Consider the following 13,611-nt stretch of genomic DNA (forward strand, 5'->3'; position numbering starts at 1 on the left):
TATTAAGTTAAAATTGAATTTGACATACTTAAAGTTTAATAACTTTTAAGATTTAAAAACTTGTCTGAAAATTATCAGATATAAAAGTTAATTTTTTTTTTTCAGGAAATGTGTCCTTTCCAGGTAGTTCTTGGAGAAGTTGACTGTCCTTTCACAACCATGTTTCTAAATGGCTGGTGTTTTTTCCTAGGTAAAGTTTAATATTTAATTTTGGTACTTAAAATGCCTGTGATGTCCACATTGACAAATATTTGTGATGCCTTCTAAAGATTCCTTTATTAGCTGCTAAGGATTCCTCCTGAGAAAAAGATTCCCACTGATAACTACTCAGAAAGGACTTAAAAGTTAGTTCGTCCAGTACAGTTTGTCAAATATAGAGTTAGCTGCTTCTAAGCAGTGATTCTCTTTTTGAGCAGCCAGTTCATCTGGGTGCAGAAAGTTTAAGTGAGTTGTCCAAGATTTCCTAAACTCTAAATCCAGAAAGATGTTTCTGGTTTACAGGAAAATAAAAGGACTACCCATTCAACAGGCACTTGAGTGCCAGTTCTCTACGAGGTAGTGTGCTAGGTGCCGGGGACACAGAAATGAACTGGGTGTGTGCGGGGGGTGTGCACAGCCCGGGGAAGGAAGAGTGGAGAAGCAGAAGGAAATACTGTTTAGGAAATAAGTCAATCAGGACGGAATTGCTGTCCTGTAAGATAATGGCCCCAAATATATGTTGATTACCTTTAAGAAAAGTTTGCAAATGCAAATGACTATATTTATTATAGTTAAAAATAGAAAAATTGCAAATTTCAACTGTGGGAATTTGCAGGGTAATAAACATAAACACAGTAGCTATGTGGTATTCATTAGTAGATGTATGAGAAAATTACCTTTTTAAAAACATTTTATTGAAGTATAGTTGATTTACAATGTTGTGTTTAATTTCTGCTGTACAGCAAAGTGACTCAGTTATACATATACATATTCTTTTTCATATTCTTTTCCATTATGGTTTATCACAGGATGTTGAATATAGTTCCCTGTGCTGTACAGTAGGACCTTGTTGTTTATTGAGAAAATTACTGTTTTTAATACCTGGGTTCATGGTGATGAATTGCAAGTATTATTTATTTATTTATTTATTTATTTATTTGGCTGCGTTGGGTTCGCGCGGGCTTTCTCTAGTTGTGGCGCGCGGGGGCTACTCTTCGTTGTGGTGCGTGGGCTTCTCATTGCGGTGGCTTCTCTTGTTGCGGAGCACGGGCTCTAGGTGCGTGGGCTTCAGTAGTCGTGGCACATGGGCTCAGTAGTTGTGGCGCGTGGGCTTCTCATTGCGGTGGCTTCTCTTGTTGCGGAGCACGGGCTCTAGGTGCGTGGGCTTCAGTAGTCGTGGCACATGGGCTCAGTAGTTGTGGCACACAGGCTTAGTTGCTCCGCGGCATGTGGGATCTTCCCGGACCAGGGATTGAACCCATGTCCCCTGCATTGGCAGGCAGATTCTTAACCACTGCACCACCAGGGAAGTCCCACAAGTATAATTTTTTAAGCGGCAGGAAAAACTGCCCAGATATTTTTAAGGTTCTTTTTTGGCAGCTCAGATTGCACACAGAGTGCAGATTGTTACGTAGTAAAGTTTCAGGTTCCAATTTATAAAATAAAAACGTTTTTTTCTAAGTACTTCACTGAAACTTAAAATACTGAGAATTTCATAGTACATGTATAATTTAATATATGAATATATCTATAACTTTGAATATGTTTATGGTTTAGAATTTCATAATTTACTAAATCCTGTATCATCATACAGACAGTTCCCACAGTTAGAATCTATATAGTTTCTCCAGGAACTATAATAAATATCCGTTTGTATACAAAATAAAAGAGCAAAGCCTGTACATTTCCACAGGTTAGTTACTTCTTGTTTTTAACTTCAAGTCTGTTCATTGTGAATGTAAGGAATAGAGAACCTAAGCGATAACCAGCACCCTCGCTCCCGCAGATCGCCTTGGTCCAGTCTCTGCTGTTCCCACGCGCCCTTCCGCTCCGGCCCTTGCACACGCTGCTCCACGTGTGCGTCTCTCTCCCCCTTTCTCTGCTGGCCCCACCCCTTCTTTTGGCCTCAGTTCAGGCATCACCACCAGGAAGTCTTCCCGCCCTCCTTCCCTCTTGTGTCCCCAGAGATCTTCCTGTCTCTGCGCATCTGAACACACACGAGGTCCTGTTTTCTTCCTGCGCCCTCCCCCAGACTCTGCACCGTTTCCAGGACAGATGTGTGCTGTCAGGTTTGCTCTGAAGCCTCAGGATTCTGCACAGAGCACCTGAGCACCTGCTAGGTGTGTACTGAGTCGTGTGTTTGCTTTTGAAAATGCCCAGGGTTAGGAAGATGCAGATGACAGTGGACTCTGTCGTCTTCAAGGCTCTTTGGGTTGCAAGGGACAGAAACCCCTTAGCTAAAACAGAAAAGGGAGATCGATTAAAGGGTAGAATGCGGCCTCAGACTCAGGGCGGGCTGTGCCGTGAGACCTCACGAGGGGATGGAACCAGGGCCAGCGAGCGACCAAGATCGCCTCTGTCCTTGACCTTCGTCTGCCGAGCTGCTTCTCACTGTGTGTGTCTGTGTCTTTGTTTCCCGGGTTCTCTGTCCTTCTGTGTGTGCTTTCTCTCCGCTCCACCCCCATCTCGGTCTCGTCTCTCTGCTCTTCATTCATTCCTTCAGCTGACCTCTGCTGAGTGGCTGCTACGTGCCAGGCACTGTGTCAGGCGTGAGTTATGACAAGACCCTCGAAGTCCTTGCTCCCCTGAAACGTGTCATGAGGGAGGGGACAAGAAACAGCCAAGTCAATGAGCAATAAAATGCCTCTCGCGGTAACTGCTGGGGAGGAAATGAAACAGGGGGAGTGGGTGTGGGCGTGGCTGTTTTGGGCTGGGCCATCAGGGGTCTCTGATCGGGGGAGGTCTCTGAGCTGAGATCTGAATGAGGAGGAGCCAGCCGGGCACAGGTCTGGGAGGTGGGCGCGGGGCACAAGGCACGGCCAGCCGCAGGGCTCTGCTGTGGGCGCAGGTTGGTGTGGAGGACGGGAAGGTGATGAGTTTGATCGTCAGTGGTGAGCGGAAAATGAGAGATGAGGAGAAATCTTTAAACATGCCTTCGAGAGGAGAAAAGCAGAAGCATCTGTGCAATACAGTGTTATTTATGTAACGTGTAAGTGCCCGCAGTATTTACATAATATTAATAATGGAGATAAATATGAAGTAAAAATATAAAACATGAAACAGTGTAATATTCTACCTAGGGCATGAAACTACGACTGATGACATAAATATATGGGAAAGAAATGTTACTGACATTCGACAGCATAATTACCAACTGGCCGACAGTCAGCTTTTACCTATTTTTAATTACAAGTATTCGTTTTTTACTGAAGTAATGTAATTTTGAAATTAATGTATTGTAGCAGTAAAGCTACTACAACCATTGTACATATTTCAGGATAATTATTTCCTCACAATTATCATTTGCGTGGAAGGCCCTAGTGTACGTGTATTTGGAGAACAACCTGGAGAAAGAGATCCACTGTTTTATCCAACTTTGGATTCTACTAATTTGTGATAATTCAGCTTCTGAATTTTCTAAACGGCATTCCAGTGACAAATGATTCATCTCTGTTACATAGTCTTTCAACATGGAAGCTACTTGATGTCTCTTCCTCAGAACAGTTTTTACAGAGAGAACTGTATTTTAATACAATGCTGCTTTTAAGGAGAATTGTTTTAAAATTTAACAGAAACGGAATGTTGATATTTGGATGTTTCTCTTGCACTTTGACACTTTGGAAATCAAGTTGGAGAGTACTCCCACTGCTTGTAGTAAATGCTTTGCCACAAGTCGTTTTGTTATATACAGTAAGTACACTGTTGTAAACAGCAGCTATTTATTGTACAGGGATCACACCTTCTCAGCTAGAAAGGTTGAACGTGGGCTTCACTGAAGACGGGGCGATTGTGCAGCAGCTTAAACAGCATTGTTTTTTTTTCTTTTTTCTTCTTTTTTTTTGGCCACGTTGTGCGGCATGTGGGATTTTAGTTCCTTGACCAGGAATCGAACCCGGGCCCCCTGCAGTGGAAGCTCGGAAGCCCGGAACCACTGGACCGCCAGGGGAGTCCCTAGATAGCATTGTTTTGGTAGTCATTTCTTTGTTTCTTTTTTCATGAATGGAAAAGCTAAGACAGTATTACTGGGTCTATTTCCTAATGTCAGGTAATTCTGAGAATTCCAGATAGAACTAAGAAATATAAGTAAAGGTTTAAAAATGAGAAGGAAGAAAAGGCATTAGAGGAAACAGATTCCAAGTCATTGGCTCCCTCTTGGTCTGAAGGTACAGAAACGAATGATTTACCAGGAAGCGAATGACTGAATAAAGGTCACGCATGACACGTGGGCTTCAGCGGCAAGGAGGAATTGAATTTCTTTGGTAACTGTTTGTTCACCGCCTCCTGCACGGAGTGTGGTCCCTGTGTGATGTGATAGTAAAATGACTGACTTCCCGTAGGGAGAGTGTCATGTTGGAAACCTTCTCTCCTGAGCCTGGAAATGAATAAGTGTCTCTCCCGGAGCAGGTGAAGTGGCGGGCTTAGGCTCGCGACCGTGTCACACACACAACAGGCATCTTCGTGTGGGCTTCGCCTCGAGGTGGCCTAGTACCGCGGGGGTCAGGGGTGGGGCTGGGGGCGTGCAGGTGAAGCAAGACAGGTGTGGATTGACCGTCGTTGAACCCCTGCGATGGACCCATCGAGGGCCCAGTATGTCATTCCTTCCACTTTTGTACGTGTTTGTCATTTTCCACGGCAGAAAGCGAAACAGGCCGAACGCCGAGGCCTCTGAGAACCGCGAGTGGCTGTCGGGGGGTGAGATGTGCGCCCCCGGCCCCGGAGAATCCCAGCCCTGCTAGGCCAAGTTCACGTTCACTCTCTCCCCTCCCCCCTCCCCCGAGCTTCTTTGGTTGAACCTGCAGGGAGTTGGCTACTTACAGTTCAGTCCCTTGAGCCCTACGAGCGCCGCAGCTGAGAAGCGACCGGGTGGGGCGCGGGGAGGGCGGTGACGTGCGCGGGGCCACTCGAGGAGCGCGTGGAGTCCAAGTCCCGGGCGAGGCCGCCCCGCCCCGGAGCTCGGAGGACAGCTGGGAGGCCGGCTTCGCCTGGAGGACCCTCGTGAAGCCCTTTCTTCCGGGAGGAGGGCGGGGGGCGGGTCGGGGGGCGGGGTTAAGAGCAAGGGCGTGGGCTGGAGTCAGAGGGGCGGGGCGGGGGCGGGGTTGAGAGCAAGGGCGTGGGCTGGCGTCAGAGGGGCAGGGCGGCCTCGGCTCTGAGCGTCCAGGGCGGCCCTCCCCTCGAGCGTCGGCCCCTCCTGGCAGGGGGTGGGTCGTGAAGGGACGGGAGCGGGTGTGGGAGGCAAGTTTCGTGCCTGGTGACTGTGAGCCGGAGGCGAGGGCAGCTCTTGCCGTTGTGGTGTGAGCGCAGTGTGGGTTCTGTGAGGTCGAACCCACCTGGTGCCCAAAGAGGCTGGGTGCTCAGCCGTCCGGGGGGTGCTGTGTGCGAAGCGGGGATGCTCGCAGGCCTCGGGCAGCGCTGGAGGACCGGTGAGACGGCGCGCACCCCGAGCCCTTCTGCCGCCCCGTGCCCTGGCGCGCGGTACCCAGTAGCAGCCGTCTTTCACTTCAGGTGCCCTGGGAGCCCGGAGAAGAGCACTGCGGAGTTGGCGGGCGCGTCTGCACATGACTTTCTGTCGCTTGTTAGCCAATTGCCGATCTGCCTTTAAGTGCTTTTTTGCTTGGAGTTAAGATCGTGGACCAGAAACGATTTTAAGAGCATGTTGGGGTATGCACGCCCTGGGAAAATAGCGCCCTTCCGAAACCCACAGCCCCGCCTCTGGGTGGTGTCGTCCCCGCCTCGTCGCAGGTTAGAACCCCGATCTGCGACTCCCGGTAGGTACAGGGTTCTTTCCTCCGGACAGTGCTGTTCACAGGCTGCAGAGTTAAGAGGAGTGTCTCGGTTAGCACGCTTGATTGGAGAAAGGGTGGCGTGAGCGCGCTTCAGCCCTTACTGGTGCGTGCGCGTCCTTGGGCTCTCGTGCTGCGGGCCCGCAGACTGGGGCCTGACCCAGGGAGACGTGCCCTCCCGGCTCTGGAGGCCAGAAGCCAGGGGGTCGCGGGGCCGCACCCTCCCCGAACCTGCGCCAGAGGCCTGCCTTGCCTCTCTCACCTTCCTGTGCGGGCGGCGGTCCTCGGGGGTCCTCGGCTTGTAGGTGCATCGCTGTCATCACGGGCCGCCTCCCCTGTGCGTCTCTGTCTCTTCTCACAAGGACACGACTCACGTTGGGTTAAGGGCCCACGCTGCTCCAGCGTGACCTCATCTTGACTGACGGCATCTTCACTGACCCTTTTTCCAAATACGGGTCCCAGGCTGAGGTCCTGGGGGTTTGCAACATCTGTGTTTAGGGGGCACGGTTGAACCCATAGTGCTCGTCCTGTTAGCGGAGCTCACGTGAGACGTTCGCAGTGGCAGCGCTGCCCGACTGCAGGCGTCTTTCCCCGCAGCTGGCGCCTGTGAGAGCAGGGTCCCTCAGCTCTGAGGGGCGCCGGGGGACTCCGGCCCGCAGCTGAGGGAGCTTCTGCCGGAGTCCTGCGTAGGTGGGTCTCTGCTTTTCCCTCGGAGACCGCCCCACGGCTGTCCCAGCGCTGGTGTCGCCTGGTGATAACACGTTCTTCACGGTCCTCTCGTAAAAGCCCCTTGCGTGCGGGAGCTCGCGCCTCCCTTAGAGGAACTCGCCTCTTCTCCCTTGCCCTCCTGGATCGTCTCCTCGAGGAGACCCTGGGGTAAGTCAGGTGCCGAAGCCTTCCCTGGGGTGGGGAGAGATTATTGTTGATTTTTAGGCCAAATCGATTTGCCTTAGCGAGGGCCCTGGATGGTGCAGAGGGAGGCTGCCTTGTGCTTTCTTGACACATTTATTAAATTTTGTAGCTGTTTTCCTAGCTAAATTTAGTGGAATTTTGTTTCCACATTATTCCTGGGTTCTAGATCAGTAGAGGCACACTTCAGCCTTTCCGTGGTTAAAGACTCTGATTTCGCGAGGGTTGAGAGAATCCCTGAAATCCGTGGCCGCCTCGGCTCTCGCAGGGTTTGCGCTGAGCTGACCCACCCTGCGTGTCCTGGGGAGACAGGCCCTAACAGTTTCCTCCTCTGTATTCTGGCAGGTGTCTTTCCTTCTTCCTCCCGAGTCCCCAGCTCTCGCTGGTGGATGCTGTGTCACACGTCCTTGACAAACGCTGTGTGATTCGGGTACCGGGTCCTGGGTTCTGACCTTGTCTCCTGTCCCCCGTGGCTGTAGACGGAGGTCGCTTTCTTCCCAGGAGAGACTGTCCACCGTTAGGTTCTTCTGCCTCCCTCGAGGGGTGGGGAGCCCGGCCCGGCAGCATCGCCTGGAACTCGTTAGAATGTGATGATGTTCCGGACGTTCTAGGACGTTCTAGGACGTTCTAGGACAGTCACGAGCGCGTGGGCTGCCTCGCCCCGGCCCCGCTGAATCAGAGACCCAGCCCTCTAGGCAGAACTGATGCCCCTCGGGTTGGGGACCCACTGGTCTAGAATAACGTCTCCTCATTCTTTATTCCTCAGCGTTATTTTAAACTGATGGTACCTGTTTGTGTCTACGTGAAAAAATTTAAAACCAGAATTTTACGTTTTATATTTTTCCATTTTAGTGTAGGAAAAATGATGATGGAGACCCAACTGTTGTTGCTGAAAAGCCCCTCTTATGGATGATTTGTAAAGTATGGTGTTATCCTGGGTCTCCCCAGCGGTCAGTTGCTTTCTTCCTCCGTGTTACTTACTCAGGTCTTCGCTACTGAGTCTTTCCTTAGTAAAGTGTTCCTTGATTATGAGTGTGGCCGTGACTGGGAGTTACTCACGTAGGGAAAAACGATAAGCGCCAGCTAACATATGTGCAAGTTGCTTGAAAATTATTACGTAGTCTTGAAAAGTGAACTGGTGGTATCAGTATTTTTAATCTTTATAGAGAGTGTGCAGTGTAAGCAGTTTCCCTTGTTGAGGAGAAACCTGGCCTGTGTTAAATGGACGTACTCAGCATGGGTGATTCTACGTCGCTCAGTTCTGAGAGATCTAGCCATCGTTTCCCCAGGACGTGGCTGCTTCTCGGGGCCTGCAGCCGGTCTGCCCGCCTTGACCGTGGCCTGGTGCGGCTCTGGCGCGCTTCGGAGTCGTTACGCTTTGGTGCTCTTAGTGAGTTGGGATCTTGTAGGTACCGAACTGCTCTTGTCTTTCAGTTCACTATTTGTGTCTACGTGAAAATTTTTAAAACCAGAATTTTACATATTATATTTTTCCATTTTAGTGTAGGAAAAATGATGATGGAGACACGACTGTTGTTGTTGAAAAGGACCCTTTTATGGATGATTTCTTCCATCAGGTAAGAGCCATTTAATGAAACCCAGACGGACTTTTCTTTAAACATAGTTAAACTAATGTTAACTGTGCACTTGTCATATTTGAAATAATACCCAAACTAATATTTTAAAAAGTTGGTGTTTGAATTGCAAAAGTTCTCTAGACTTTTTAGTGCTAGGAAAACATTCTTCCTGGTGATGGACTTGCTCTGGGGGGTGAGAATGGTGATCGTGGGTGTGGAGGGCACATGCGGAGACTGATGCCCGCAGGCTGGGGTGCTGGCCCGGCGAGGAAGGCCCGGGAAGTTGCTGCTGCACGCACGGCCAGCGGTGTTCTCCAGACTCGGGGCGGTTTGGTCCCGGGGAGGGGAAGGCCTGGGGGCGGTGCTGCCCCTCGGCTGGAGGTCAGGTGTGCACGGTACACACAGCGAGGCTTCCCTTGCTCTCCTCCTGCAGAATGGCCGTGAGTCCCACATATCAAAGAGCTCATGTTGTGTATTTCCTAAAATCTTTGATTGAATTTTAAATTCCTCTCCTGAGAAGTTTTCCACCTTTCAGAATACTGGTCTCTAGGTCATATGGACTTCTCTCCTGAGAGGTCTTATCCGTAATCAAAGATACGATTGTGGCAGCTCTGCTCTGCCGTTGCTGTTGGCCTTTCTCTGGGCTGTCTGCGTGCGGGCCGCGCCCTTGGATCTGACCTCACACCTGTCCGTTCCCTCGGGCTTCCCTGCAAGGCCTTTCCCTCTCTGTCTTAGCCCCCCAGGGCTGTTTCTAGGCTGGCATCATGTTTAAATTGTTAACCCTAAGTCATAGCTGATCAAATTTTGCATAATTTAAAATTTTTGAAATTGAGTCAGAGAACAAATATTTTGACTTTGTTACATATGAAGAAAAGAAACGGGTTCAGTGTAATTTTTTAATGATGAAAACTTCATTTGCAGGACTTGTTTTGATTATGCTGAATCTAGTCTACAAGTTTCAGTTAACTCCAATCTGTTGACAGTCTAAACCGGTCCATCAATACGTGGATTTGAAAATATGTAATATGTTAATAAAAAATATCTTAGAAGTTATCTAAGATAACTTTAGAAGTTATCTTAGAAGTTATCAGTTTTCCAGATCCAGTCAGAATTTATTGAATACCTAGTGTAAGAACCTATTCATTGGGTTTCAAGCATTTATGTTAGTTCTTAATCTTATCTAATGGAAAAAACATGAAATTAAATCGTTAGCTACAAGAACTTACTTTAAGGTACAAAAGAGTTAAGATGGTGAGACTCTTTTTACTGTCTTTAGCTTACCTACCCACTTTGTAAAATCATTACTTCTCTGATTTTACCCCCTTTACCTAGATGCTTAATTCTTCCATACCAGTTCTCCGGAAAAACATATTTCTTATTTTAAGAATCTCCCAGCATTAAATGTTGTTGTTGTATTTTATAGAAGAATTATATAAATCACTCAGAGTCATTAAGCTGTAGTAACTTAGCTTTGACCCTTTTCTTGGTTTCTTATTTAGACATCCCAGTGTTTCTTCATGTAAATGTTAACATCTGCAAGTTAATCTCTGCTTATTTTGACCTCTTTCTTGCATCGTTGCTAACATGTGTACGTGTTGTTCTGCACCTTGTGGGTATTATTTTTTTCGGTGTGTTTTTAACTTGGTAATATATCCTGGAGATGTTTTCATATCTTTTTTTAGAGTTCCGTAATGTAACCTAACAAGTCCCCTGTTGATGGGCTTTAGGGTTTTCCTCATCTTTTAAATAGAGAAGTTGTGCTTAGTTTCCTAGGGCCGCACAAACTGAGTGGCTTAAAACAGCACAGATTTACTGTCTTCATCTATGGAAGCCGGAAGTCCAGGCTGGTCCCACCGGGATGAAGCCACACTGCCAGCAGGACCTCACGCCCCAGAGGCTCCGGGCAGAGCCCGCTGCCCTGCCTTCCCCACCTCTCGGGCTGCACCGCTGGCGCACCTCCGCCTGCCAGGCCGGCAGCAGACCATTGTGCTTCACTAGTGTCGCGTGGCCGCCTTCTGTCGCCCCATCTCTATCCGCTTCCCTCTTACAAGTACACTTGGGGTCATACTGAGGGCCCACTGGGGGATCCGGGATTGTATCTCCCCATCTCAAGACCCTTTGTTTCAGTCACATCTGCAGTTTCCTTTGCCATATAAGGTAACCATCCAAGGTCCCAGGGACTAGGACCTGGACATTTTGGGGGACAGTATTCAGCCTGCCACACTTGTTATGAATCCATCTGGACAGATCTTGCTAATGGATACGTTACATTTTGAAACAAATAGTGAATAATTTAGACTATCAGAGGCAAAAAATAATGACTAGGAAGGCTTGGTCTTATCAGCTGTCAGTACCTCCCCACGTGAGAATATGATGGTCGGCCTCTTCTACAGGGTGAGCTCCCTTCTTGACTGCACAGAGACCTGGCGTTGGTAGTAGATGCTTCTAGCTGCCATCATCTGTGGTAATACTGGGTCTCGATTGTAAAACTTCTTACAACCAACAAGGTTTTCCTGGTGGCTGATATTGCCTTAGCCATAAACGTAGATATTTTAATATGACACATTTCCCTTTATTTTTCAAATTAAACGAATGGGAAAAGGTGGTTGTTTCTTTATGTGGTAATTATTCACTTATTTTCCTCTTTTATCCTTCTCTTTTTAGGTAATGGAAAGTGGTAGCAAATGTGAATTTGCCGCAGTGGTGATGACTTTCTCTCTCTCTCCTAGGTTGAGGAGATCAGAAACAGTATAGCTAAAATAGCTCAGTATGTTGAAGAAGTAAAGAAAAACCACAGCATCATTCTTTCTGCACCAAACCCAGAAGGAAGTAAGTTGTTGGTTTTTAAAAGAAGTGTGTCGGTCCGTCTCTGTGTGTGCCTGTCCCTCTTGCTGTCCGTAGCACAGGCCTTAGCGTGGAAACAGGTGAGCTTGAGCTGGGAGCTTGTAAAAAGTGCCGGAGGCTGGTGGGCCACCCCTCAGGATTCTCATGCCTCTGGTCTGGATGAGCCAAGGCATCGGTGTGGCTTTCTACAGCTTCTGCGGGATCTGGTGTTCAGCCGGGGTGAGGACCACTGATGTGTGATATCCATGAGAATGCATGGATGTGGCCTTGCAGAACTTTGGGGTCACGTCAGTGGCTGGGCCTTAGATCCGTATTATGTCCACAGTTAAACAAGAGTGATAGAATTTTGTGTTTACATGAAAGTTAATAAGCGGTTGATTTGGAAAACGATACTTGTTAGAGCAGGTTTAAAGATGAAGAACAGACTAAAGCAATTTGAAGTCTTCAGCAAAGGCTTTTGTATGGAGTGTGCTGTTCGTAGTGTCTGTTGAGGGCAGCATGTGAGCAAGTGATTTAACCTTAACTGAACATCAGGGCGTTGTTAGTTATAAGGAAGTGTTTCCTTGATCTGCAGTGACAGATTTTGAAAACTTGAAAGGTAGGACGGATCTGGATAAGCTAGAGACTGCAGATTGGAATCCATACATCATTTGGGGGGATAATTGATATCTTCACAATACTGAGTCTTTTAATCCGTGAAAATGGTCCGTCCCTGTACTTACATCTTCTGTAATTGCTCTCAGTGATGTTCTGTAGGGTTCTCTGTAGAGGTCTCACACACCTTTCATGGTAGGTGATGCTTTTGATTTTAATGCGAACAGTATCTGCTGTAAATTTTGTTTTCTACTTGTTTCCATATATGGAAATACAGTGGGTTTTGTATGTTGACCTTGTATCCCGTTATCTTGCCTAATTACTTAATTAATTTTACTAACTTGTTTGTGGATTCTGTTAGGTTTTTTCTGTACCCAGTCATGACACCTGTGAATAATCACAGTTGTCCCTCAGTTCTTACGCTTTTTATTTTCAGTTGACTTATTTCACTGACTTTCCATACAGCACTGACTAGAAGTGGTGATGGGAACATGCTTATTCTCAATCTCGGAGGAAAGTTGAAAGCAACTTTGTTAGGTTATTTGGTGTGGCCTTACATTGAAAAAATAACTTGGTATTAAATTGAAAAAACTCATTTTGAAGATTTTGCATGTCTTATAAAATAATGCTCTGGGCGTCTGTAGATGCCCTGTCTTACGATTTAGAAGGATATTTCCCAAAGGGTGTTCCTGGAGCATGCATCTCAATAGCTAGTATATGAAACAAGACTTCTGTGGCCAAATGCATTCGGAGTCCTCTTCACACCACATCCCCACTTGGAAGGTTACAGAGTAATAAAGGCTCTGAGAAGTCCTGCAATGAAGAAACCTTTGCTTAGTGGAGTGTTTCACAAATGTATTTGCTCACAGAACTTTTTGTGTAACACCTGTTAACATCTTGCTTAATTCTTGGGGAAGTTGAATTTGAATACATATTACTGTATTTTTTCCTTTGGAGAAGTTTACTTCCAAAAAACTTTTGCTGCCAAGTAACAGCGGCTACAACAATGTTGGAGTGAAGTTAGGGCTCTTAACGCTTCGCAGTAGTCCCTTCGGGCTCTGAATAAGACTGTTGCTTCCCGTCTGTGTTTCACAGCAGGGTGTGAACCAGAACGTAAGAAGCGATGTCTCGCTGCTCCTTGAGTTGGTCTCTGTAAAGAGCAACGTGGTTACTCCTGCCCCACGATGCTGGGCCCTAGGAAGTGCCCAGGGTGGGACAGGGGGCAGTGGGCTGCTGTCCCCCCAGCCCTTTGTCCTGGCGGGTGCGGAGGGGCAAGGTGGAGCTCCAGCTCCTCGGTGCCCTCCCTGCCTGGGCTCCTGGGTGGGCCCGCAGAAGGGGTTCCAGAGCACAGTGGCCACCGGGTGGCGCCACCCCGCGGCCAGGCCCTGGCCCGTTGGCTTCTGCTCCAGATGCAGGGCTGGCTGGCCGGCCAGGTTGTTCCATTAACCTCAGTGACAAGATCCCAGAGAAGGATTTGCCTGAGGAGCTAACAGAGGGCCCCTTTACTCTCATTTTTCTTTATTGACTTTACATTTCTGTACTTTCTTTTTTTAAGAGGGCCACTGAAAATGTGTAAGTTTCAGGCCCTCCAAAACATGGACCCACCTGGTGGGAGCCTGAAATGTGTGTTATTCAACTTTCTGGATCTTGCTGGTGATAGTGTCACGGCTGGCATCACCATCAGAGAATGGAGGGGATTTTACTCATCA

At 47.9% G+C, this 13,611-nt stretch overlaps 1 protein-coding gene across 4 annotated transcripts in view; it reads left to right on the top strand.

Annotated features, from left to right (window-relative positions):
* The window catches only part of STX2 (syntaxin 2), a 38,482-nt gene that overhangs the window by 2,250 nt on the left and 22,621 nt on the right, over positions 1-13,611 (top strand). For 3 of the 4 annotated variants that reach the window (XM_059894084.1, XM_059894082.1, XM_059894085.1), the window contains exons 2-3: positions 8,390-8,464; positions 11,194-11,293. In XM_059894084.1, the coding sequence (XP_059750067.1) occupies positions 8,390-8,464; positions 11,194-11,293 (175 nt within the window). Of the gene's footprint in view, positions 1-105; positions 191-8,389; positions 8,465-11,193; positions 11,294-13,611 lie in introns of all 4 variants that reach the window. The other variant, XM_059894083.1, reaches the window with a different exon arrangement.

This window comes from Balaenoptera ricei, chromosome 14 (genome assembly GCF_028023285.1).
Source record: "Balaenoptera ricei isolate mBalRic1 chromosome 14, mBalRic1.hap2, whole genome shotgun sequence".
Lineage (NCBI taxonomy): Eukaryota > Metazoa > Chordata > Mammalia > Artiodactyla > Balaenopteridae > Balaenoptera > Balaenoptera ricei.